At 39.7% G+C, this 25,406-nt stretch overlaps 2 protein-coding genes across 2 annotated transcripts in view; one reads left to right on the top strand and one right to left on the bottom strand.

Moving 5' to 3' along the window:
- Window positions 1-25,406, top strand: part of WIF1 (WNT inhibitory factor 1) — a 69,262-nt gene that overhangs the window by 24,173 nt on the left and 19,683 nt on the right. The window contains exon 3 of the mRNA XM_043562954.1: window positions 18,001-18,109. Within this exon, the coding sequence (XP_043418889.1) occupies window positions 18,001-18,109 (109 nt within the window). The remainder of the gene's footprint in view (window positions 1-18,000; window positions 18,110-25,406) is intronic.
- On the bottom strand, window positions 21,841-24,946 carry LOC122472940 (60S ribosomal protein L35a-like). Its single transcript, XM_043562955.1, has one exon. The coding sequence runs from the start codon at window positions 24,858-24,860 to the stop codon at window positions 24,528-24,530; it is 333 nt and encodes a 110-aa protein (XP_043418890.1). The 5' UTR covers window positions 24,861-24,946; the 3' UTR covers window positions 21,841-24,527.

Here is a 25,406-nt window from a genome sequence, read left to right as displayed (position 1 = left end):
GAATGTAATACCACACAAACTCTTAAACTCTTAAACTGATTGTTTAGCCATCCTATAGAAGAGTGAAGGCTGGACTTCCCAATTGTAGGAAGCAATCAATAGTGATTTTGACATAAAGGTAGACTCTCTATTGCCTCCTGCCCTTTCTTTTGAGGAAGGACGTCAATTGAGGAAGCACTATTTGTTTCTTGTGACCCTATGTTGATATCTAGGTTATTCTTCAAGGTGTGAGAGTCATAAAAACAGATACTGATGTTAACAGATCTATAATTTCCAAAGCCATCCTTTTTTTCTTTCTTGCAAAGAAAAAAAATACAGGAGACTCATTTCTCACTACCTTTTAGTTTCCACACATTCATACAAGTCACGAGTTAGATCATATTGGCCCTGCTGATTTGTGTACATCTGGTTTTCCCATCGGCCTATTTCCTTTCCTCTTTATGTAGCCTGTGGCCTTCTGTCACAACTGGACAGAAACTGGACCAAAACCAGCTCACTGATACCTCCTTAAAAACAATCAAACAGAAGATGTTAAAAGCTTGATCCTTTTCCCCTTCAGTGTACTGGTCTTCTTTGATCATCTGTGTGTGTGTGTGTGTGTGTGTGTGTGTGTGTGTATAGGGCTTTGAAATTATTTTTATTAAATGAAGTTGGACAATTAAAATAGATTGGTAAATAGTTACAGTCTCTGCATTTAGGAATTATATATAATCAAATAGAGGAGATACGGAATCATATATCACGTTTTTTGTTTTTTGTTTTTTAATTTTTTTTTCAACGTTTTTTATTTATTTTTGGGACAGAGAGAGACAGAGCATGAACGGGGGAGGGGCAGAGAGAGAGGGAGACACAGAATCAGAAACAGGCTCCAGGCTCTGAGCCATCAGCCCAGAGCCCGACGTGGGGCTCGAACTCAACGGACCGCGAGATCGTGACCTGGCTGAAGTCGGACGCTTAACTGACTGCGCCACCCAGGCGCCCCATATCACGTGTTTTAATGTAGATGGTACAATGAAGGCATTGTGAGTCAGTAATTCAAATTTTAATTGGAAAGCTAGTAACATATTTACAAGTGCAGAAGTTTTATAAAGTGACAGTAGAGTCACAAAGATTACTTTAATGGTGCTATTTTGAACTAAGGAATCTAACAGTTTATAAATTTGCTGGAAATTAGCTTGGCAAGTTTTTTCTATTGAACTATAGTTGACACACTGTGTTACATTATTTTCAGGTGCACAACATAGTGATTCGACAAGCGTGTGTGTTTTGCCATGTTCACCACAAGTGTAGCTACCAGCTGTCACCATAAAACGCCATTACAATACCATTGATTATATTCCATATGCTGTATGTTTTATTCCTGTAACGTATCCACTCTATAACTGGAAGCCTGGATCTCCCATTCCCCTCCCCTTTGGCAATTTTCAGATATGCTCCCAAAAAAATGCTACTTCATGGTAACAGGCAACAGAACTAAGGTGACACTGTCGGGGGTAGTAATAGTTGTGAAGAGAGGGTGAAGATACAAAAATAACTCCTTTGATGTGTCCCCCAACTTTATTTATTGGTTTTGGCTTTATAGTCTCATCTCTCCTTAAAGATCTGATGTTTAGTCTAAAAGGATGGGACTCCTCTTTCCTTGCATATCTTTCATTCTGTCGTTAAATGTTCCTTCAATTCAGACTTCTTCTTTGTCCCCTTCAATCCATCAGAGAACTCTGTTGGTTTGTTTTGGTTTTTGTTTTTAACTACTGTGACCATGGTTAGATACTTTTCTTCCCAAGTCTTTTTTTGCATGCATACTGCCCTTCCTCCCAAAGTGAAGCCAATTAAACTACCCCAAACACTTACATTTTAAATTTAGTAATAGTATAATTTAGCTTAACGAGAGAGAGGAGTAAATACCAATCTTAGATAATGTAGATAATGGGATAACGGCTTCCTAGCCTTTACTAAGTGAATATATTTTCTACTTATGTTTTTAATCGTTTGCTGGAGGTCTTTTTTCCCCCTGAACTATTTTTTAAAGCACACAAGCTACACAATTAAGTAAAAACTTAACTGGCTTTGATTAAATTGCTTTGCACAAGTGAGTGTCTATTGGATTGGGGAGAAATATTTATTTATCCTTTTAAGCTTTCCAAAAATCCTGCCTGTTAATGTACCCACACCCAAGTTCAGGGGCCCGAAGAGTTCAAGGCTGACAGTAGCTGTGAAAAGTTTCATAGCCTTTTAAGAAAGTTCAACAGCTATGTTTGGGGAAGAAATATATGTATTATGCAAGACTGCTAGCTAATGCAGAGATTGTTACATATGGAATTCATAAAGGTCCAATTACAGGACCATCACTGTTTGCCATGGTTTTAACTTATGTAAGTTATTGATTATACTTTCATGAGATCATAATCAAAAGGTTATTCTTTGGTAATGGTGTGTTAGAAGAGCTTTATCCTGAACTTCAAAGCCATCCTCTGAGCCCCAAGAACAAAGGCTGAGAAGTTTGAACCAGGGCCAGAATCAGTCTGTATGAGTTAACGATGTTCCAGACCATCCAGGAGCCGAATCAACCCATCCACGTGCATGAACTTTCTCTCATCACATCAAATCAACAGTCATCACTAAAAGATGACAGTTGATTCAGCTTTAATGTGCTTTTTTTTTCTTTAATGACTCAGCTTGACTAACTATGGTGTCTGCTCACATCCGCCTCATTACCCATTTATTTTAACTGTAAAGTACTGTCGTTCACTATGTGCTCTCTGGAGAGAGTCATGGTCATTAACTAGGTTTACATCTAGGAAGGGAAATTGAAAGTCCTAAGGAATTTACAGCAAATAATTCTTAGAAATGAGAAAGCTAATGCATAACATATAATAATTAAAAAGAAATAGAGGAGGGCTCACATTTGTGCTAATATTCCGCATATGTTAAGTGGGCAAAATAGAAAGACAGTGAGGTTACCAACGGAAATACGCTGCCTCCTCTTTGGTTCCTACCTAAGATCCTTATGTAAGGACCCGAGGCTTAAAACTATTACACCAAATAAGCAAAATGCCACCGTGTGTGATCACATTGTGCAGTCTTTACTGATTCTCACAGCAGGCCCTGTAAACCTACTGTATAGGTGACTTTCTCCCTGGGCCTTTGGATGACTCCTCAGGCAGATCCTGGACTTTCTCTACTTAGCCAACGATAATAAAATGCCTTCTGATTACTTTAGTGCTAAGATTATTCTTATTTCAGTAATTAAAATATCCACTGCTCTATAGTTAAAATTCCAGACTGCGTTCAGAGTTAAAATCCCTCCCCTCCCTTAGCTGCAGCCTGGAAGGCACCATGATTGACTCTTCTCCAACTCCTCTAGGGCTGAAAGGCTAGGGGGCAGGTGGGGGGCCTGGGAAACAGAGACAAGAGATAAGAGACAGGGCTTTGGTGTCGCGTACAGTTTCCTGTGGCCCCAGAGGGTGTTTAGAGCTGATCTTGTTACTGTGGGCACTTTCTGGGGTTCCTCCACTGGGAGCATTGGATTCCTTTGCCTGTGATGGAGGGCTGCTTCCCGTCCTGCTGGATGCTGAAAAACACACTGCCCTGCCCGCTCGGGTCCTGCCACACTGGCCTCCTTCTCTTTTCTGAATGTGCCAGGTACCTTCCCACCTGAGGGGCTTGGTACCATGATTCTTTCTGCTGGTGTGCACTTCCTTCAGATGTGCTCAATGTGTTCGGTCATTTACAAGTTTTCCAACACTCATACTTACTCACTTGTATTGATATAAAAAGTTTTCTGACAAAGACAGCTACGGAGAGTATGTGGTTTTAAAAGTACTGTTTTAAATCAGTAGTACATATTACCTGTATTGTGTAGCACAGCGTTAGGCAAGGTGAGGGTTGCAGAAGAGGTCTCAGTCTCTCTCTTTGAGAAACTCTAATAATAATACCCTTGATCTGAACTTACTAAAGGAAATAAGAGTATTTACTCCTGTTTAAATTAAACTCAATGTTTTATCTCATACAACCAACTTCTTGTATTAATATCTGAGTAGAAAGAAATCATGTAATCAGTAAAATTACGGTTAAATTATACTGTGCTTATATTTCCAAAACACATTTGATTTTCCTAGATCTTGCCTTTTACCCTACAGATCAATCTCAGCCAACAGCTCTGACCCTGGCAAAGATTTTAAAGTAAATTAATTCTAATTAATTAATAACAAAAATGTTACCAAATTGAAACATGAACAGAAGAATGTCATTATGTTAGCTGAACTTTCTTCTTTCTTTCTTTGACTCATCCAATTTATTTATCCAATGTCTCCATTTATTGAGCCCTTTCAATGTGCCAGGCACTGCTCTAGGTACTGAAAATACAGCAGTGAACACAAGAGAGTGATGGCCCTTGTAAAGCTTAGGAGGAGATACGTAATTTGTTAAATGTTTAAATGGACATATATCAAGTGATGATAAGTCCTAGTGAAAAACATAAAGTGGAGAATAAGAATATGCATGGTGGGGGCTGCTGTGTCAGAGAGGATGGTCAGGCAAGGCTGCTTGGATGAGATGACATTTTACTAGAAAGGAATAAAATTTAAAAGGGGGTAAGCTATGTGGCTATCTGGGGGAAAAGCGCCCCAGCAGAAGGCATAGTTAGTGCCAGGTCCCTCCAACGGGAGTGTACCTGGCACATTAAGAAGCAGCAAGGAAACCAGCATGGCAGGACCAGAGTGAGCGGGGAGCTACAGCTAATGAGCATGCAGCCCGGGGGGAAGCATCACTGTATCACTTGCGATGTGTTATTGTCTGTGAATTAAAGCTTATTCATTCAACACAAATGCCAGTATTCGCTGTTTTTCTTTATTTAAAAGCTTTTTATTGAGGCACCTGGGTAGCTCAGTCTGTTAAGCAACCCGACTCTTGATTTCGGCTCAGGTCATGATCTCACGGTTCATAAGTTTGAGCCCCACGTCGGGCTCTGCACTGACAGCCTGGAGTCTGGTTGGCATTCTCTCCCTCTCTCCCTCTGCCTCTCTCCCCTTATGCTCTCTCTCTCTCTCTCAAAATAAATAAACTTTTAAAAAAAGCATTTTATTATGGAGAATTTCAAGCATATACAAATATTGAGAGAATAGAAAAATGAGCAGCCATTTATCCATCACCCAGATTCAAGAATCATTAATTCATGGCCATCCATGTTTTATCTATACTCCCTACCCATGCCCCCCTCCCACAGTATATTTTGAAATAATCTCAGGTGTCATGTAATTTTACCTATTAATATTTTAGTATGTATCTATAAAAGATAAAAAAAAGTTTTTTCAAAAATCCCCCAAACCATTAAAAGTAATTCTTTAACATCATCAAATATCTGGTTAGTGTTTAAATTTCCAACTATTGCCCATACATTTTTAAAGGTTCGTTTATTCGAATGAGAATCCAAGAAAGGTGCACACCCTGTGCCCACTAATCTTTAGGTTTCCCCTCCATCTCTCTCTCTTTCCTTATTCCTTCAAATTTTTGTTGAGGACCCTGGGTGTTTGGCCCATAGTGTCCCATAGCCTGGATTTCATTGATTATATCTTTGTGGTGTAGTTTTACTTATTCTTCTATCCTATAAATTCCCTGTAGGATCATAGTCAATAAGACATTTCTCATTTGTTTTAAAGCTAAAGAAATATGGCAATTCCAATTTTACCTATTTACTCTAACCTCACCTGTAAGCCCACAGCTGCACTAAACAGAAAAGGAAAATATTTTTTTAGACTATTTTCACAGCCCCTTGTTCCTTATGAACTCTACTCCTAGGCCCACAGCACATAGCTGATTCCTTCAGGACCCATGGGAACCCCCTTGATCACATTCCTCTAGCCCCAAACACTCAGAAATCCCCAGAATGTTCCTTTCTACGTGTGGATTCTTCCACTGTCTAAAAACTCCCACTAGCATGCCCCAGCAATAAGAGAATTGTGTATTGATCCTGTTAATGATGACTACCATTTGTTGAAAGCTTCCCATGTGTCAACATTGGTTACCTACTCCAGCCATGACTTACTTTCATCTTGCAAAAACACCATAGAGTAGGTGCTGGCCCCACTTCAGTTCCTCAAGCTTGCCAAAGTCCTGCCAGAGCTTACGCACCTGATCTTACCTCTGCCAAAACTGTTGCCCCCTGTCACCTGTTTAACGTCTGTCCCATAAGCAGATATCAGTTCTGCCATTCTTTCTCAGGCAAGCCTTTCTTGACAACTAGGCAAGCTAAGCCTAATTACATATTCCCAAAATGCTACATGCTTCTCCCCGAAAGCATCTTATCACGGTCTGAATTTTTTTAGTTATTTGGTTAATGACCAACTCCCTTTCAGTCTGCTAGCTCCATAAGCATAAATACTAGATCTGTTTTTGGTCTTCCTTGGCATTGTAGGTGTATACAATGCCTGTTGCCTGACACACTCAATAGATAAGAGGCTAGGACTATGCCCAAGACCAACTGGTAAGTAATGGAATGAGAATTCAAGCCAAGTTGGTCTTACTGTAGCCCAGATTTCACCTATATTCACCCCAGCCTGTGGATGTTGTTATTTTGGACTGTTAGCAGTCTCCATGGAGAGCCAGCTTGGGACCAGCTTGAGTCTCCTTGTGTATGGCCCCGTTATCTCCTATTTCCTGCTGACTTGTGATTGGGATGCCAGTGTCTACCTCTCTCAATCAAGGGTTCACAAGTATACTTGGGCTTCTGTTTCATTTAAAGTCAGAAGTTTCATGACTGGGAATGGACATGGTAAGATGTGATTTACCTATATTTTTAGGGTATGAATAGTTTGACTCAAAGCTTGAATTTATTTTTTATAAAAAGCTTTTATGCCACCAAAACTGTTAGTCACTGGGGATTCAAATAAAAATAGACAAAGTCCCTTCCATAGAGGAGAATTTAATGGGGAAGACAAGTAAACAGATTGTTACTGTAAGTACAATAGTAAAGATAAGGGGCAAAGTGCAGGAAAGAAGAATCTGGGACGGGAAAGTTTTACCAAAGAGATGATATTTCACCTGTGCCTGGAGAGGTAAGTCAAAGTTTGCGTGGTGGACAAGAGAAGGGAGTGGACATTCCGGGCATAGAGTAGGGAGCAGGATTCAGGAGAGAGCATGGCAGTTCAGTGGACTTAAAGCTTACTGGACCTAAGATTGGACTCAAAGTTTGCTGGAACTAAGATGTGAGAGAAGAGGCCAGTGGTCAGAGCCAAATGTAAAGCTGTCGCTAAACTCTTCCTCGTGATTAGAAACTATTAAGAGTTTCACGTGGGAGTAGTGGTGTGGCCCAGTTGGCATTTATGAGGAAAAAAATGGATGATAGTGTAGCCTGGAAGGCATAAATCCAGATAGCATGAGTTAATGGGGAGATAGGTTAGCGGACAATTACGGGAGCCTATGTGAGAAATGCCTGAATTTTGGTAGTAACAGTGGGAAGGAAAAGAAGGGAACAGATTTGAGAAATCAGGGATAGTTTGTGGAGATGCCTGGTCAGAAAAAAGTTAGGGGTATAGAAAGACTGCCAAGTTTGTTCCTTGGGTAATCAGGTATACAGTGCTATCTAAAGAAATGTGAGTGCACAGGTTCATCAGGAAGGTGATGAGTTTGGTTCAAATAAATTAGGCCCAAGGAGAGACGTCTGGTAGACAGCTACCAACATGAACTGAGAGCTAAGAAGAAGCATGGAAAGTGGAGATAAAAATCTGGAGGTCATTGAAATGGCGGTATAAAGTCACAGAAATAGATAAAATACTTCAAGAAGAGGGCAGAGACAAGAAGAGGAGAGCAGGAGTTGTTTCCTGGAAACATCAACATTTTAAGGCAGTGGCTCTTAACCATTTTTTTCTTCTTTTTGAATCATGGACTCGTTTAAGAATGTGAGGAGAGGGGCGCCTGGGTGGCGCAGTCGGTTAAGCGTCCGACTTCGGCTCAGGTCATGATCTCGCGGTCTGTGAGTTCGAGCCCCGCATTGGGCTCTGTGCTGACCGCTCAGAGCCTGGAGCCTGTTTCAGATTCTATGTCTCCCTCTCTCTCTGACCCTCCCCCGTTCATGCTCTGTCTCTCTCTGTCTCAAAAATAAATAAATGTTAAAAAAAAAATTAAAAAAAAAAAAAGAATGTGAGGAGAACCAGGGTCTGCTGTGCTCAGAAAAACAGTCACATATATATGAACACATAAGCTATGGTGTGTGGGCCCACCTTCAGAACTCTTTTTCCAGGTGCCATTATAGAAAGAGAAGCCTGGGAAGACCATTACAGAAAGATAGACAGGAGGAGAGGAGGAGTTCATGGACACTGTTGCTGATATAGGACATAGAGAGAGAGAGAGAGAGAGGGAAGTTGATTATAATAAAAATTTTCAGAGAATACAGGAGAGATTAAGATGGAAAGTGCTCGTTGGCTGTAACAACCTGGAGGCCATCTGTGACCTTTTATGAAGACATTTTAATAGCGATGAGGGCACCAGCCTTACCTTAGTGAGCCAAAGACTGATGAGCAAGAACACTGCAGCCATGAGTATAGACTCCTCCGGAAGCATGGTGCTGACAGGAAGGAAGAAAGAGAGCCTCGTGGCGACAGGGTTGGGTTTTAACCTTTTAGTCCTATTAATATACATGAGGGACGATGGCATTATTGATAGAGCCAATCTCAGAGGATATGGGAAGGAAGCTGACTGAATGTGGATGTGGGCTATTTGTAGGTGGATGGAAGAAAAGTTGAGAGAATTCATGTGTAGCCATTTCTGTTTCCTTTGTGAATATGATCCAGTCATCAGTCGAGCAATGATAGCAGGGATGGGGCAGAGGACTTTGGGGGAAACTATGGAATTGGTGTGTGGGGGGAAGGGAAAGACCAGCATGTTTAAAAGAATTGCTCAGGGGTGTCAGGGGGCAACTGAAGTTGGCCCCATAGATTTAGCCAGTCCTCAGATTATGGATTTTCATCATCAGTGTTCTCCAAGAAATTGCTTCAGCTCTGCCTCAGTTTCTCATTTTCTTATAAAGGATGAATAATGCATGTCTTAGTAACAGTTTTAAAATAGCAAGTATCTAGAGGAACTTAGAAGATTAAAAAGGATGATTACGCTGCATGTTCTAGGCAATGGCTTTTCCTGAAGTATAAAAATAAATTTATAGTGATGACTGCTATTTGAATCTTTTGCTAGTAACACTAGTTCCCTAAAATCTAAAACTAAAATTACAGACTTTTTTTTTCTCTATTTGGTTTCTAGATAGGAACAGAGAAACTGGTCATCGGAGGCATCTTGTGACATAGTATCCTGATATATGAAATTGTGATTATATGGACAAAGAAGTCAAATTAAGGCATATCTCTTATTTACCAAATAGTTTAATGCATTTTTTTTCAAAACATAAAGTCAAGAAGGAAAGTCTGGTTTTTTTTCTGGCTCTTATCAAGACGTAAGTTAACACTGTCCATGTGGTTTCAATAAAAGTATATTAAGGAATTTTAGAAAACTACCTGAAGCTAAAACTAAGACAAACATGACCTAATGGTAAATATTTTTAAAGTCATCACTGAGAACATCCACTGATATTTCTAAGTCAGTTAAAGATTTCCGAATACTTTTTATAGTGGAATGAAATAAATATACATCCCAGGAGATAACTCTACATTAAAAAGAACACTGAAAGAAATGGGACATCAGTCTTGCCCCTTTCAAGCTACTTAGAGGTGCTACACAACTTTATTTCTACATTTTATAAAAGTCATTCTGTCCTAAAAAATGTGATGTACTGAAGATACACTATTGTGTGAATTGCATGAAGGCGAGAACAAGGGAATGAGATACTGATGAAGAATGAATGTACTCCATGATGTGTGAGGATAATCGCTCAGTTTTTAAACTATTATCAAAGAAATAGCTCTTAGCCAATTCTCTCTCCACCCACCCCCCCCAATATAAACAAATACCCAATGACTGCTTCTGAAGCTTTAAGAAAAGAAATATTCAAGTGTACATCGTGAGATGAGAAGAAAAAAAACAGAGAAAGTACTTCTTTTCTTTTTTCAGAGCTGAAATCTCCCTCTCGGCTCCTCTAGAGCACGATGCATTCAAACCGCTGCCTCCTGAGCCCTTCCATGTTCTCCAATAATTACCATCCCAGCCAGGGGAAGCGAGTGGCTGTGCTCCCAAGGTTTCTCTTCCCACACCTCCTGTTTGGCCTGGCCCTGGCCCACTGGGTGCCAGCTGTACCCCTTAGAACAAAGTTTTCTTTCCCCAGTCCCATTCCTTACCCCACCTGATAGTGCCCAATACTGGCCTTCTCAGTGCCCAATTTGGGGGTTGCCATTGACCCATAACTTTGCAGATGTTTGGATTAGGGCAGGCTCACTGGGAGGAGGAGGTCCTTGTCCCAGAAGCCTTGAGGAATAAAGAGGAATGAAGCCTTCGGGAGCCTCACTGCTGCCTACGTTGCCCCTCCCGTGGAAAATTTTGGCAATCTGGTGAAAGCAGTATGCTGAAGGGGGCTGTATTTTTAGAGCCCGTTTTGTCTGCATACTGCATCCTTTTTCTTGGTCTTTAGAAGAGAAAAACCTCTTTTCCATTCCCCAATGCTTTGCTTCTCTGCTTTCTTGTTACCCCTCCCTCAAAAAATAAACATTAAAAACCCCTCGCTTTTGGTTTTATCCAACACAAAACAGCAATATAGTGCTCTATGACATTGGTTTTCTATCTTCAGGAATCTTAAAAGAGAGTGACTAGCCAGTGATGTGTCAGATAGCCAGGTCTGTTTCTGGTTTGCATGAGCAATGGTGATTCCAAACCAGAGGAGGAAAAGATGGAAAATGTCTTAGATATTTCAGATTCATGTGAAGCCAAACCCTGTGATCTCCTGCCAGTTTTAGTTTACAAAACTTTCATGGTCCCGGATGTGTTTACTTGGACTTTAAGTTTGAATATTACCATTATATTCCAATAGCTTTACTCCCTCAACCCAGCGCGCTAACTGTGGTCGATGGCAGTGTGTATAAAAATGATTACTGGAACAGAAGAACAAGGCTGATTGAAATTCTCTAAGCAATGTTCATTTTGTTGTCAATTAAGCCAAGACCAGTGAGATAATTAAATAACTACTCTGCATGGGGAGGAGCTTTTTCTTTTGGTTTTGAAACAAGTTTTTCTTAGAGCCAGTTTCAAAAGACTTCAGGAAAAAAGTCTTTGTTGACATTTCACACTTTCTCAGTGACATTGTAATTGCATATTGTAATTAGACAAGGCAAAATTTATATAAATTTATACAATCTTACAAAATGTATACACTTAAAATTATGTGAATTACATATAATTAAAATGATATATATGTAACTTATAGAAGAGATCCGGTCTCTTCTGGAAACATGAACCAGAAGAGCATTGGACAACATCATGTGTCATAACTGGACCTTGTCTACACTATCTGCCTATATTTATTCTGGGAACCTCATTGCCAGGGTTTTGTCCCTAAACAAGCATAAAACAGTTACGAATTACACAGAGATTGGTTGGATATCAAATGTCAATGTTTGATTGCTCTTTTTTTCAAACATGTTCTCTATTCTCTACATATGCCGCAGTGACTGACCACACAGCAAAGTAAAAGGGAATCTTTTGACCCATAAAAGTAATTTAGCAATTACCGAAACAGAAAAGCTGATTCCTGTCGGTAAAATCAGAGGCTCATGCCCCTTCACCATAGCAGTGTGCCCTGGGATGCACTGGGCTTACGCATCTGGATGCTTCTCAGTAGGTCATTCATTCATTCAGCAAATATTCATTAAACGCCTGGTGTGCCCAATGCTGAGTGAATCCTTAGTAGTGTTGGGGGAAAGATAGAATCCCATCCCTAACCACAAAGAATCCAAACTGTACATGAAAATCCATGATCTCCACGTGGGAAAAGTTTAACAATAATACAGGACAGTGTATGTTTAAGGGCTATGCTGGTTTGGGTCCTATTACCAGTCAGTGCAGGCGAAAACACTGGAATAGAGGTATGGTTTTGGTAATGTTTAGAGCACATCATTTGAGCCTCAGAAGAGGACCTCTGTTGGGGAGTAGTCTAAAATAAAGGAAATTTGGAGCCAGATTTTGAAGGACACTTGACAGGCTGAGGGCCCTATCCCAGAGATAAGGGGTGACATGAAAGCATTGTGATATGGCAAAACCGATGTTTCCACTAGATATATTGGCTTATGTTATAGCAGAGGTTTAAAAAAAATTTTTTTTTAATGTTTATTTATTTTTGAGACAGAGAGAGACACAGCATGAATGGGGGAGGGACAGAGAGAGAGGGAGACACAGAATCAGAAGCAGGCTCCAGGCTCCAAGCCATCAGCCCAGAGCCCGACGCAGAGCTCGAACTCGCGGACCGTGAGATGGTGACCTGAGCTGAAGTCAGACGCTCAACCGACTGAGCCACCCAGGCGCCCCATAGCAGAGGTTTTAAAGAGGGAAGCAAGAAAGATACTTCAGAAAATGTTCTAATAATGCCAACATGAGTAAACAAAGGCTGGGTTAAGGAGGAGGAAGCAGTAGGAGTGAGAGGCAGGGACAGAATCAAAAGATTATACAAGGACAAAGGACAAGACTTTGGTGTCTGGCTATTGGGAGATGAGGTAGAGACAAGAAACAATGACTCAGAGGTTCAGTACTTTTGTTATTGGAAAAATGATAATACTGTTGACAGATACAAAGACATCGAGTCAGGAAGCTGGTTTGGGAAGATAAATGACTTAAGCTCCATGCACACAAGCATGGCCATGAGGCAGTGTGAATGGTTCACACTGAGCATCATTGCCCAAGAGGAAATAGTTCAACTTGTGAATGTGCATGAGTTTTATGATAGAATATAAAGAGAGAAGAGCGGAGGCCTGAGTCTTAGCGATTTTTACAGTCAGGAGCTGAGAGGAGAAGAGTTAATAAGGAAATGCAGGAAAATCAAGACACGGGAGAAGAATCCACAGAGTGTCACAGCATCCAAAGATAATGAGTTGTGAGTTTGAAGGATGAAATTTTGCAGGGAGGTGACAAGAAGAATGCCCAGGAAGAATGTGAGATCTGGCAATTTTTGGTCTAGACATTCAGGCGTCAGATTATTTTAAGCATTGGGCGTGTTTATTCATTTTGTTTGGGACTTTAACATTGAACTATTTTCCTTTCATGCTTACTTTAGTAGATTTCTTCCTGCCCTTCACATACAGTGTAGGAACTATTTCAAATCCTCCTGGTAATTCTCACACTGAATGCCTGGCTAATCTGAACAAACATGCATGCTATAATAACACCAGGTTCTTGTGAGAATTCAGTGAACAGTGACTGGAGTGTAGTAAACACTCAATAAAAATTATTTGTAGATTTCAAACTTTACAACATCTATATGCTTTGTATCTACAAATCGCCTGAGATATTTTTTTAGGACAACCCTGATCCCACTATTGCTTTAGTGTTCTCTCATGAACACTTAGGTTAGCATCATGATACATGAAGTCAAAAGAGGTTTGAGAGCCATGGTTTTATGAAAAATCTTTGATTCAAGGGGTGCCTGGGTGGCTCAGTCGGTTAAGCGTCCGACTTCGGCTCAGGTCATGATCTCACAGTCCGTGAGTTTGAGCCCCGCGTCGGGCTCTGTGCCGACAGCTCGGAGCCTGGAGCCTGCTTCAGATTCCGTGTCTCCCTCTCTCTCTGCCCCTCCCTTGTTCATGCTCTGTCTCTCTCTGTCTCAAAAATAAATAAACGTTAAAAAAAAATTAAAAAAAAAACAACCTTTGATTCTTAACTCAGAGGTTCCTGTAATTATTGTGCTTATTAGATTAAGTATGCACCACAAACCCATAACTTCAAAGATGATAAATCCTGGATTCTCCCTGTTCCTCCCAATGTAGTTCTCTGCTTCCTCTCTCTGAGTCCACCCAAGAAAGAGTGCCAGCGTGAAGGGCCTTCTGAGTTTATTCCATTTTGCCGCTTAAATGATGTCTTCATCTCTTCTGGAAGGAACAACCTTAATAGTCAGCCAAGTTGCTTGGAAGCAAGTTAACTTGCTCCAGCACTCAACTCCTCTCTTGATAATATTTGGGTGTCTTTTATACTTCTCCATGAAAAGAAAATTTACTGCATGGCAAGCCAGGCCGGCAAGATTTTTCAGCAAGTTAATTTAGAAGTGAATTATTCTCCTGAATAGGCCCATTCTTTGTTTGAATACAAGGCGATCTTTTCATGTGTTTCTCAAATAAGCACCCTACTTACCTCTACCTGAGTTTCCATTAGTGTCATTTAATAAAACAAAATGTTCTTTTCCCTAATAGAGGTTTCATGCTCTCCAATATGCCACCTCCCTATTAGAGTTCATGCTCTGAGTTCCTTTTATCTAAGTAATAAATCTACAATCTCTGAAACTTGTTCCCAAACTTTAAAGCGAGCTCGCTGTTCTTTGGCCTAGAATGTAAGTTTTATTTGCCCCCCAATAAGTTTTTCCAGTGGAGAGGTTTGGGACCAAGACTGTTTATTATATTATAAATAAAGTAAAAACAGAAAGTCCTGTCTAGAACTGAAAATATGACATTATAAATCTATCGCTTATTTCATCAGCCATTTTAACTTTGAGGGAAATATTTTAGCTATTTAAGTTAATACTTAAGTTAAATGAGGAATATATGCCATCTCTACCACACGGTGATGATAATCTATTTGTAGAAATATTTATATGGTACTCGTGGTTTGGGTAGATCCGTTTATAATGACAAAGTGAAACTTTGAAAGAAGTCAGTGTCAAGATCAGAGACAAAGCGTTAGTGAATTTCTTTCTTCCTTTTCTTCTTCTTTTTTTATTGGGCAACTGCAGCTTTTTTTTTTTGTTAATGTTTATTTGTTTTTGAGAGAGAGCCGGAGCATGAGTGGGGGAGGAGCAGAGAGAGAGGGAGACACCGAATCCAAAGCAGGCTCTAGGCTCTGAGTTGTCAGCACAGAGCTTGACGTGGGGCTTGAACCCCTGAACCATGAGATCATGACCCCAGCCAAAGTCGGATGCTTAACCGACAGAGCCATCAGACCCCCCAGGTTGGTCAATTTCTAAGTAGTTTCCACATTAGGATTTTTAAGAAGGCAATGAAAACAGTAGATAGGCAAGCCCCTTTAAAAAATATATACCAAGTATGAAGGAAATTATATATTTCAGAAATTATAGCATCATTATCATCTTCAGAAAGAAAGACGAACAAAAAAAAAAGCTTTCTCTAGAAACTGCCTATTGCCAATAAAAATCCAAGCAAGAAACTGTTTTGACCAATTCCTGTCCTATGATATAGTCTTAGATTTGCAGTAGAAAAACTGATACTCACTGATTCTCAGAGAAGTCAAAGGGACACCCTACAGCCTCTAGTGTGAAATTCATTATTGATAAGAATGAGAATGTTGGCTGTCCAGACAAATCCATTAAACATCATATTGAGCAGTCATGCCAATGCGAATTACAAACTAATTAGCCAGCCTACTTCATGTGGCCAAACTCAAAAGCAACAACAGGAGACCCAGTGGCTCTATGGAATTGTTTCTGGACCCTGAGTAAAACTCTCAGTTCCACATTCTTTGAACATCATCAAAAGTCTTTGAAAGACATGTTCAGAAGCTACGTTCTTAGTAAATGTTGTTTTCTTAAAGCAAGTACGCAAGCAAGAGATTTAAATCCAATTGTTACATGAGCACAGCCTACATAGAAGTCCAAAAAAAGAATATTTCATCTGTGACCAGAGAATTATTCAAACGGAGCCAATGATTATCATCATCCACACAGAACTGAAAGCAGGATACATAATAAATGTTTGGTTTTAAATAAATGGGTTTATTTCACTATAAAAGGCAAGGAACCCCATGTAGAAAATTTGGAAAAGAGGGAAAAGGAAAAAAATCAGTTAGCATCAATCATACACAATCATTGTTTTAATATTGATGGCTAGTCTTTCATCCTTTTTCTTAGTAACACACAAAAAAATTAACTTATGTTTAATTATATTTTTATTAATTCTCTTTTAAAGTATATCACCCATATAGAGGTAGATTTCATTTATAAAGTGATGGAGCTCAAAGATAGAATTATGAGCAGCAAATGACGACCTGTTGAATGGTATTTGAAGCAATCCAGCCACTGAAATGTTTCATTTTCAGCATGTTTGTGTTCTGTCCACTCAGCTCTTTTCCATCATTATATGTACTGTTACTACAAGTGTTAAACGTTGGGACGTCATATGCATTACGCAGGCATTTGTTATGTTATTGTTGTTATTACTGTACTTAATAAAGCAAATAAACCAAAGTTATGAATTATAAGGGCATGTATCACTAAATCCTTTCACAATGCCAACTAAAATATATTTTAGAACCAAATGTCAAGTGATAAACATTATCCAGTAAAGTGTAGAGGGAAGTGCAGCTGGCAGAACCATTTAAAACACCTGGATTCATGAAACACTATCTGAGAAGTAGCCCACTTTTAAGAGTTGTCAGTTTACCACAAGGTCGGAAATAACGTTCTCTTTTTCAAAGGCATTCATTCCAAACTGACTTACCTTTCCTGATGACACTTCTTTCCTTCATCAGACTTGCAGTCCTCTGCCTTTCCTCCATCAGGGTAGGAATTGACTCTATCCTCAGGGCCCTCCTGGTGAATGAATTTAATAAAATTAATTCATGGAAGTTTGTTACCAAGGACTCTTCATGGTGGTCTTCTGGAACACTGCCGCAACCCAAAGAAGGGGCCACGGTGGGAATTTAGTCAACTAAGGTGCTTCTTTTGGTCCAGTGAAACCAGGAAGTGTTTTCCAACACGCTGCAAGCATAGCCAATGTCCCCATAGCAGCTGAGATCACCCCTTTGCATTATCATCCTCCTACAAAGTCCTTAACACCTAATACATTGATTCTATGACTTAGGACAAAAAATTGTGTGAATGTCTAGCAGGTATCTCTTAATACCCTCCATACTGGGAAATAAATTTTATACTGAATATAAAGAAAGGCCATATTCTTTTTTAAACTTCTTTGTAACCCATATTCATGTAATTCATAATTTAGTTAATGAACCCATCCAAATTCTGTATATCTCTACAGATAACTGCAGAACCACTCAGCTTGCCTCTCATTTTGGCATCTACACTATTTATTGATTTTTCTTTAATCCCAAGCAAGAACACGTTGTTTCTATCACAAATCTTTTGAATAACCCAGTTGAGAATCAGTTAAGCATCAAAGCTCTCCAGTGAGATCAGACTTCGCTGGTTTCAGTGTTTCATGGATATTCAAGTAGGAGGAATTATTCTTCTCTACTAGACTTAGTGGGAAAATTTAAATGTTTAGAATGTAAAATTTTATCACTCGTTGCCATATTGCGGCAGTGGCTTTTGCACTTTGAGGCTTTTCTCTCCATAATTAAATTGAGACATTAAATGTAATCCTGCCAAAGGGAAGGGCACTGAAAAATAAATCTCAACAGCAAAATCATTAAATTTTGGACTTTAATATCTTCTTTTGCCAATAAGTTACTGCTTTCATTTTCCCTTAGATCTCACAGCTTTCCAAATTCTGATCAAAAGACTTAAAGAATGACCCAAGAAGCCGAAGTGGATTGATTGTGTAAGGACTAACAGTTGCTTAATTGTTTTGACACCACTTGTTTCCTCAAGAGCATGTTTTTCTCAATCCTTTTAAAAGACAGCAACTAAGTAATATTAAGTGAAAAGGCTGCCTTGTGGATATTTTGGATAGATGTCATTAATGTTTTTAAAGCATCACTTCTCTCGAGTCTAATTCCTAGAGTTCTAAAATCCAGAAGGATGAGTTTTGCCTACACAATTTTTTGGATGTCATGTGCTCCACCAGAGTTCCTATAGTGAAAAATGTCACTTTCCCCTCAAAGGAATGACCAGTGAAGAAATGCCTTCTCAAGCTCCGTGGTTCTCATGGTACTGATTGTCATTGCCTTTTGTTGTAGGCAGAGTACTTCTATGAATTCCTGTCCTTACGCTCCCTGGATAAAGGCATCATGGCAGACCCAACTGTCAATGTCCCTCTGCTGGGAACAGTGCCTCACAAGGCATCAGGTGGGTGGTCTTTGCCTCGGAGGAAGGTTTACATTTAAAATGTAATGGGAATGGGAATAATATTTAAGATCCAGAAGTCGCCCATCAGAGGAATGAATTGTGGAATGTTTTCCTGAAGAGATCTGTTGATTTTAGGGCAGCTCGGCATGTTCCTGTCTCCTTTAGGCAAAACATTAGGACAGGAGTGACTAACTGGCAGTTTTATGATTTCCTAAAGACTCTACATAGCCCCAGTTGGTAAGTGACCACAGATTAAAGAAAGTCACCATATGAGATATATCTGGCCAATAAGTATGAAAAAAAAAAGTGACTTGGGGCAGATGGAATCCAATCAAGAGAAACATCCTCAAAATGAGCATTGTATTAAATAGGAATTTGAAGGAGAGAAAAGACATGGAAAAATGGGAGAAAGGGGTTAATATTTGAGAGCTTATCACCCTTCCCTGCTAAGAAAATAAAGCATGGGTTATTTGTTTAGAGCTTTCAGCTTGCAAAATAGCACTTCATACATTATCTAATTTGAATTCTGGGAAGGAGTCAAGGCCAGAATTAATGCTCCATTCTACAAATTAGAAAATTCAGGCCTATGAGTTGTTACGGAACCTGGTCTGGATCACCTAGCGGAAGAACCAAGCACTCGGAGATCTTGGAAGGCAGGAGGTTTATTTCACACTGGTGGGCTCAGAGGAGATCACTCTCCTGCGGTCTGAGTCCCCAGCATAAGCATGGAGGACAATTTATAGTCATTCACTTCCACAATAGTAATTTGGCATGCAAGGCAAGCAAGGCAGGAAGAAGACCCTGGAAGGGGAGTCTTTGAGCGGGGTCTGGAATTCCCCTATCAGCCCTGTCGGCCATCTTATACATAATTTTTTTCCCTATCAGAGCCTTCACTGACTTTCCCAAAGTCATATATGAGTAATAAGCAATGGAGCTGAGACTATAGCCCAGGTCTTATAAGACTTTTAGAAAAGTACAGAGATCACTTATGTTAACGTGTTCAAACACATGTTCATTTCCTTCTAGTTTATGAATATATATTTTCCCATGGTTGTGATAATCTTACATATTTGGTTTTGCACTGTTTTTTTCTTACTATTAACATTTTAACATAAGCATTTTCCCATGTCATTTAGGTTTTCCAAAAGTTGTTTTTAATGCCCTTATTATCCATTTTATGAACATCCCCATAATTGGTTTACTCATTCCCTTATTGTGTGTTACTTAGATTGTTTTCAGGGTTTTCATACTAGAAATATCACAGTAAACATCCTTTACAAAGTACTAGATGGTCACTGAGCAGAAAACCTGCTCGTCTTATCCCCCATGACTGCCAACACACGGCCGAGCACAGAACAGACATTCAGAAAATACTTATTGGACTAATGTGTATACCAAAATCTTAGAGCTCATCTCATTATTTTGTTAAAATAAATTCTTAGAAGTACCATTCTTATGTCAAAGGACATGAACTATGAACATTTTAAAAGGCTTTTAGAACAAATTGCCAAAATACCACATTACTTTCCACACAGGCTGTGCCCCTTTGCCCCGGCTAGCAGTGTGGGAGAGTGCCTGGCTCATTGTAACTTCATCAGTATGGGTTATTAATCACATCAACTATTTTGCTGACTTAAAAAATGAAAAGCGTTTTCTTGGTGTTCTTTTCATTTGTTTTTTTTAATTTCAATAGAGGCAGAAGACATTTTCCTGCCTCTATTAGACAATGTAAAATGTCTGTGTACTATGCTCATTTTTATATTTGAAATAATAGTGTTCTTTATTTTCAAAGCTCACTGTATTTTAACTATTTATACTTTATGGCATATTTTTCAATTTATTATTTAGTTTTTTTAAGGTGGCGATATGCAGAGTCTTTAAAATCCGATGTGGTCAAAACTATTCTTTTCTTTGTCACTTTTTCCTATTACTTTTATGCTTGGAAGGTAACTCTTATTCCAGAGAGCTGGTAAGTGGTAACTTATGATGAGGTTTTTGGGGGGTGATAGTGGGGTTTGCGGGGTCCGGAGCCAGTGGCCAAAGAGAATTCCTTAAGATGTCTTTGGTGCAAAAAAAAGTGATGCTGGGGTGCCTGGGTGGCTCAGTCGGTTAGGCGTCCGACTTTGGCTCAGGTCATGATCTCATGGTTCATGAATTCGAGCCTCGCGTCGGGCTCTGTACTGACAGCTTGGAGCCTGCTTCGGAATCTATGACTCCCCCTCTCTCTCTGTCCCCTCCCCAGCTCGTGCTCTGTCTCTGTCTCTCAAAAAATAAATAAACGTTAAAAAAAAATTTTTTTAAGGTGATTTTACTGAAGCATGGGGACAGGACCCATGGGCAGGAAGAGCAGCCCTGGGGCCATGAGGAGAGACTGGTTATATACTACGAGGTTGGGGGAGGTAAAGCCCGGGGGGAAGTTTCCAGTGAGATTTTCATATGCTAAAGAAGACTCCCAAGACAGTGGAGGCCTAGCTATTGTCAAGCTAAGGTGGTTTTCCCTGGAGCAAAACATTAACATTAAGACAGTAGGGAGTTCCTGGAGAAACATTTTACTCTGCCTGCCTCAAGTATTTGTCAATGGGTTGCAGGCTATAAGGAAATTTAGTTCTACGTGCCATTTCCTTCTGCCTTTGTTTCCCACATCAATTTACACATGCTTCTATTATTTTATCAAAATTTGTTTCGGTCGGAGTAAGAGGCTCTAACCTGAATTATTTTCCTGAGTAATCAGCTTTTCCAGTGCGATAGGATGAATTGTTTCAAGATCTGCTTTTTATTTCACATTATGTTCTTCTGTACATTGAGTTTTAGAGCTTACTATTTGTTCCAATGTTGTCATATTTTTAGTTTTATAATATTTTTAAATAGCTGATATCATAACCCTGTCCTTTAAAAAAATAGTCTTATTTTTCTAGAGGAAAGTTAGATTATCTTTGATATCAAATAAAAATCTCATTAAGGGCTAATATAAATCTATGCAATAATTAGGGAATCGGATACCCTTATAAAGTCCATTTTCAGGTTGCGGTTATCAACTACTTCCAGTGGATCCCTAGGATCACATCCCAGCATTGGAAGAGTTGGGGACTAAATAAGCAGAGTTTTTCCAATTTCCTGCCATAGGTACCAAGGTGGGTGGAGACAGCAAGAGTGTGAATCTGAGTTTCTCTTGGGTCATCCCGGTGCTGTTGGTATAACCAGCAGTCCTCCCAGAGTATTTACCTCCAATCTAGATGGGTTTGGAGTTCTAGGAATCTCCTGTGAAGGAACGAGGACTTGGATTCTGGAGATAAACTCACCTGAGATTTGTAGCCCCAAGGATAAGGCTATCCCATTCCAGATACATGGATATCCCTATTCCATGCAGATGACATCGCTACTGCTGTCGCATATTACTGCACAGAGACAAGGGCGTTCTTCGAGTATGGCCATTACTCAGCCTCGTGCCACATCTCCTGCTGTTTCTTTCTAGTCAAAGATAATTTTTTTTGTATACAATTTTCTTGATCATAGGTTTTAGTCTTTCTTTTTAGAAGCACTCACGAATGAAACAAATACATAATATATCTCTCAAATGCCATTTTATATTTAAACATTTTTCCTTTGTTGTTCCCTGATTATCAGAAGAATACAGGCTCATTTGTAGAGCACTCAGAACGTATTCATTAAATTAATGACACAGTTACACCTGTGCAACATCCAATAACTCTTCCATCTCTGGATTTCCAATTTCATGCTTGTATCCTAATTCTTCCCAGTTTTGTTCATTATAGTGTCTAGTAAAAAAAAGCGTACTGAATTTCTACTTCTTAGGATATTGAAATAACCACATTTTGAATATATGATGTGGGAATATTTTAATACTCCACGCTTAGGTAAAACTTTAATTTCTAATAATCTAGAATCCTTATAAATAATAAAATTTAGGGGGGAAAGTGAATGATGCTTTGGAAAAGGTGGGACGAAAAAGAATAAACCTTTTTCTGGGACGAGGTGACTTATGCGAGGTGACTTGTGACTCACGCACGTGCACACACACACACACACACACACATATAAACGCAGATACACCGCATATACAACCCCACCCCCACATACATAAGGTTTTAAAGGCAGATGTAGGATTTGTTTGCAGAAACGCAGGTGCACTAAGTTTATGGGAAATTTAGCCCATTGAAGGGCAGTTATTCATTAGCCTTATTAGCTCAGTCCCCACAGTAAGAGCAGTAAGGGCACCTTGAATTATTAAAAAGTAACCAGATCAGTGTGTCTTTGCTCCTAAACATCCAGGTAGTATTCATTATTCTACTGGTCTATTTTATACCCTCAAGCTGCTAAGTTGTTCTTTTATCCCCCAGACTCCTCTATGCCTGAACATTGCGTGGAAAAGAAAACTCTTGATCTTTAACAGTTACGAAGTGCCTGCCTTCTGGCATCTGAAGAAAACAAAAACAGGAAATACAAACTGCAGGCTGGTTCAGTAAAATTGGATAACCAAAAACAGTTTCCATGAAGCCAAGGCTCTGCCTCTTTGAAAACTGTTTCTGTCATACCATGAAACCAACAGAGCAGGCCTGTTTCTCAACCAAGACCTCCAGGAATTCCATGTCTAGACATTTTGGAATAAGTGCTAATGCAGGAGGGACCATCTTCTTAGTGACCCCAGTCTTTAGCAGAACGTGAAGCCAGGGAAGGTGTTCAGTATTTGGTGAGAGGATGAATGGCTGTCGGCACAGCTTGCCCCACACTGATGACTGTTTGTGTGGTCGCGTATCAGTCTGTGGTCGTGTAGGGCTGAGGATAAGCTCTCGCCCTCTCTCTCGTCTCTTCCCTTGTATGGGCAGTGGCTCCCCTGACAGACCGGAGGCTGAGGGCGTGTGAGCGCCATACTCATGTGAGTGTGGGAGAAGCATGTAATCAGAACGCGTTTGCTGTTTACTTCTGTGTGAGAGTTAGTTTACGTGCAGTCAGTTGCACATCAAGGGTGTACTTGGATGCCACGTGAGTTATGTTCAATCTGCTTTCGTTGTTCTGAGTTGTTTTAATTTACCTCGGTTTCGTTATACAGATGTGCTAAAATTCACATCTGGACGAATCTCATCTAGCTTTTGGTAAAAGTAGCTTTCTACTCCTATGCTTGTTGTTGCAAAAACACAACGTAACTTTTACATTTCTATTATTCGTTGGATGTAGAGTCTGCTTTTTCTGCCTTCGAGATCTCTTTTTCTTTGTGTGTGTTTTTCTGCATGCCCGCCGTTAATGTCTTATTCTCCGTGTCTCCCACTGTCTGTGGTGAAGTTCTGTTTATGTGGAAGTGTGTGCCTGTGTGTATACGGTATATGGATGTGTCTCCCACAAGGTCTTTGTGTCTGTCAGTGCCTAGCCTGTGACAGACAGTATGCCAAGTGCTGAATTTACAAAAACAAATAAGATACAGTTCTTTTCCTCTCTCTGCCCCTCCCCCACTCACACTCTGTCTCTCAAAAATGAATAAATGTTAAAAAATTTAGAAAAAAATCATATTAGTCTTACTGCCAAATGAGGAAATTGAGGCCCAAAGGATTTAAACCCACCCTAAATCATTCGGTCATAGCAAGTGCAGTTCTCTCTCAGATCCTTATTTTAAGCATTCGGCACTATTTATGCAGAAGACATTTATGCATCTGTTGTGAAGTTAAAATACAGGCAAATTGAAATTAGATGATAAAGGTCGATACCCTAAGAATCCAGTAGTTGCAGACCCCAAACAAGCACTGAAACTACTTTCAATTCCAATTTAAGTCTCTGGCTTTAAATGTTTAGTGTTTCTTTTTCTGGATTTTTTAGGTGATTAAAATGTTACTCTCACAAATTGTCTTCAGACCAAGTCCCTGAAACGTAAATGTCACAAAAGGGAGGAGGTTTTATTTGTCCTGTTCTTTAAAGTATCCCCAGTGCTTGGAATAGTGGCTGGCACGTTAGTAAACACTCAATATTTGTTAAATGGATAAACTGTATCTTGACTCAAATTTGCAATTAACCACTTAAAGAGAAAAATTCATCTTGAAGACTCAAAAGAAAGTTACTTGTGTTGTGTTTTCCTTGTGGAACTTCTATGGGATTTTGCATCCTTGGTTCTCTTTCCTGGGATTGTTCAGAACCATAGTTTTAAGATGACCACAGGCCAGGGAAACCTCTGCATATTTCTTTACTTTTCATTGACTCAGAGGTCACGTTAGCAGATCGCACACTTTTATGTGAGCACTCCAGACCTTCTAGATCCTCCCCCTGATGACTGGAGCCTGTGAATATGTCATAATTTAAGCATATTTATAAATGGTTTGCTTTTAGCACATTTGAAAATATGTGCAAGCAAGTAATTTGGTTTTTTTTACAAGAGAACAAATCTACACCTTTATGTATTTACTTTTCAGTTAGTTCAAATCCTTGAGGGGTACAGCATCACACAGATTCTGTGGCCAATGGCTTTAGCAGGAAGGTTGCTTCGGAATTTGGCACGAACCATGCCACCGTTTCCATGAGCATGAGTTACTTTTCCCCGGATTCCTCTGGTTTTATTTGGTTTGCCACCAGGAGTCACTGTGTTGTTCTTTGCTTTGTACACATGAGCACATCTCTTGCCTAGACAGAATTCAGTTTCATCTCGAGCATAAACACCTTCAATTTTAAGAAGAGCTGTGTGCTCCCTCTGGGTCCGGAGACTCCGCTTATAGCCAGCAAAAATGGCTTTGGACCACAGCCTTCCAGACATATTTGTCGTTTCAGGAGTCCTGTTCCCAGCAGGCCTCCACGGGTTCCAAGATGGCGGAAAGAGCAAGCAAGTAATTATTTTTAACTGAACTTTCCATACATATAATAAGGCATTTTTGATATTTAATATCCAAAGTGTGTTTTAAAATTTGACAATGATGGGGCACTTGGGTGGCTCAGTCGCTTGAGTGTCCAACTTCAGCCCAGGTTATGATCTTGTGGTTCACGAGTTTGAGCCCCATGTCGGGCTCTGTGCTGACAGCTCAGAGCCTGGAGCCCGCTTCGGATTCTGTGTCTCCCTCCCTCTTTCTGCCCCTCCCCAGCTCGCACTCTGTCTCTCTCTCAAAAATAAAAGCATTAAAAAAATTTTTTTAATTAAAAACAATTAAAAAAATAAATTTGACAATGCTGATAAACAGAAATGAAGATGAATTTACTTACAAGGATCTTCTCTTCCATGCCAAGATTCTGAGAGTTAAAATAAAAGTGAAGCTCCTTTTTTAAAGAATTAAGTGGGCTGCAAAGTGGAGGCTTGAAAAAGGTCCAG

The sequence above is a fragment of the Prionailurus bengalensis genome, chromosome B4 (assembly GCF_016509475.1).
Source record: "Prionailurus bengalensis isolate Pbe53 chromosome B4, Fcat_Pben_1.1_paternal_pri, whole genome shotgun sequence".
Lineage (NCBI taxonomy): Eukaryota > Metazoa > Chordata > Mammalia > Carnivora > Felidae > Prionailurus > Prionailurus bengalensis.
The sequence above is the reverse complement of the archived record's forward strand: the minus strand, read 5'-3'. Positions and strand labels throughout refer to the sequence as shown.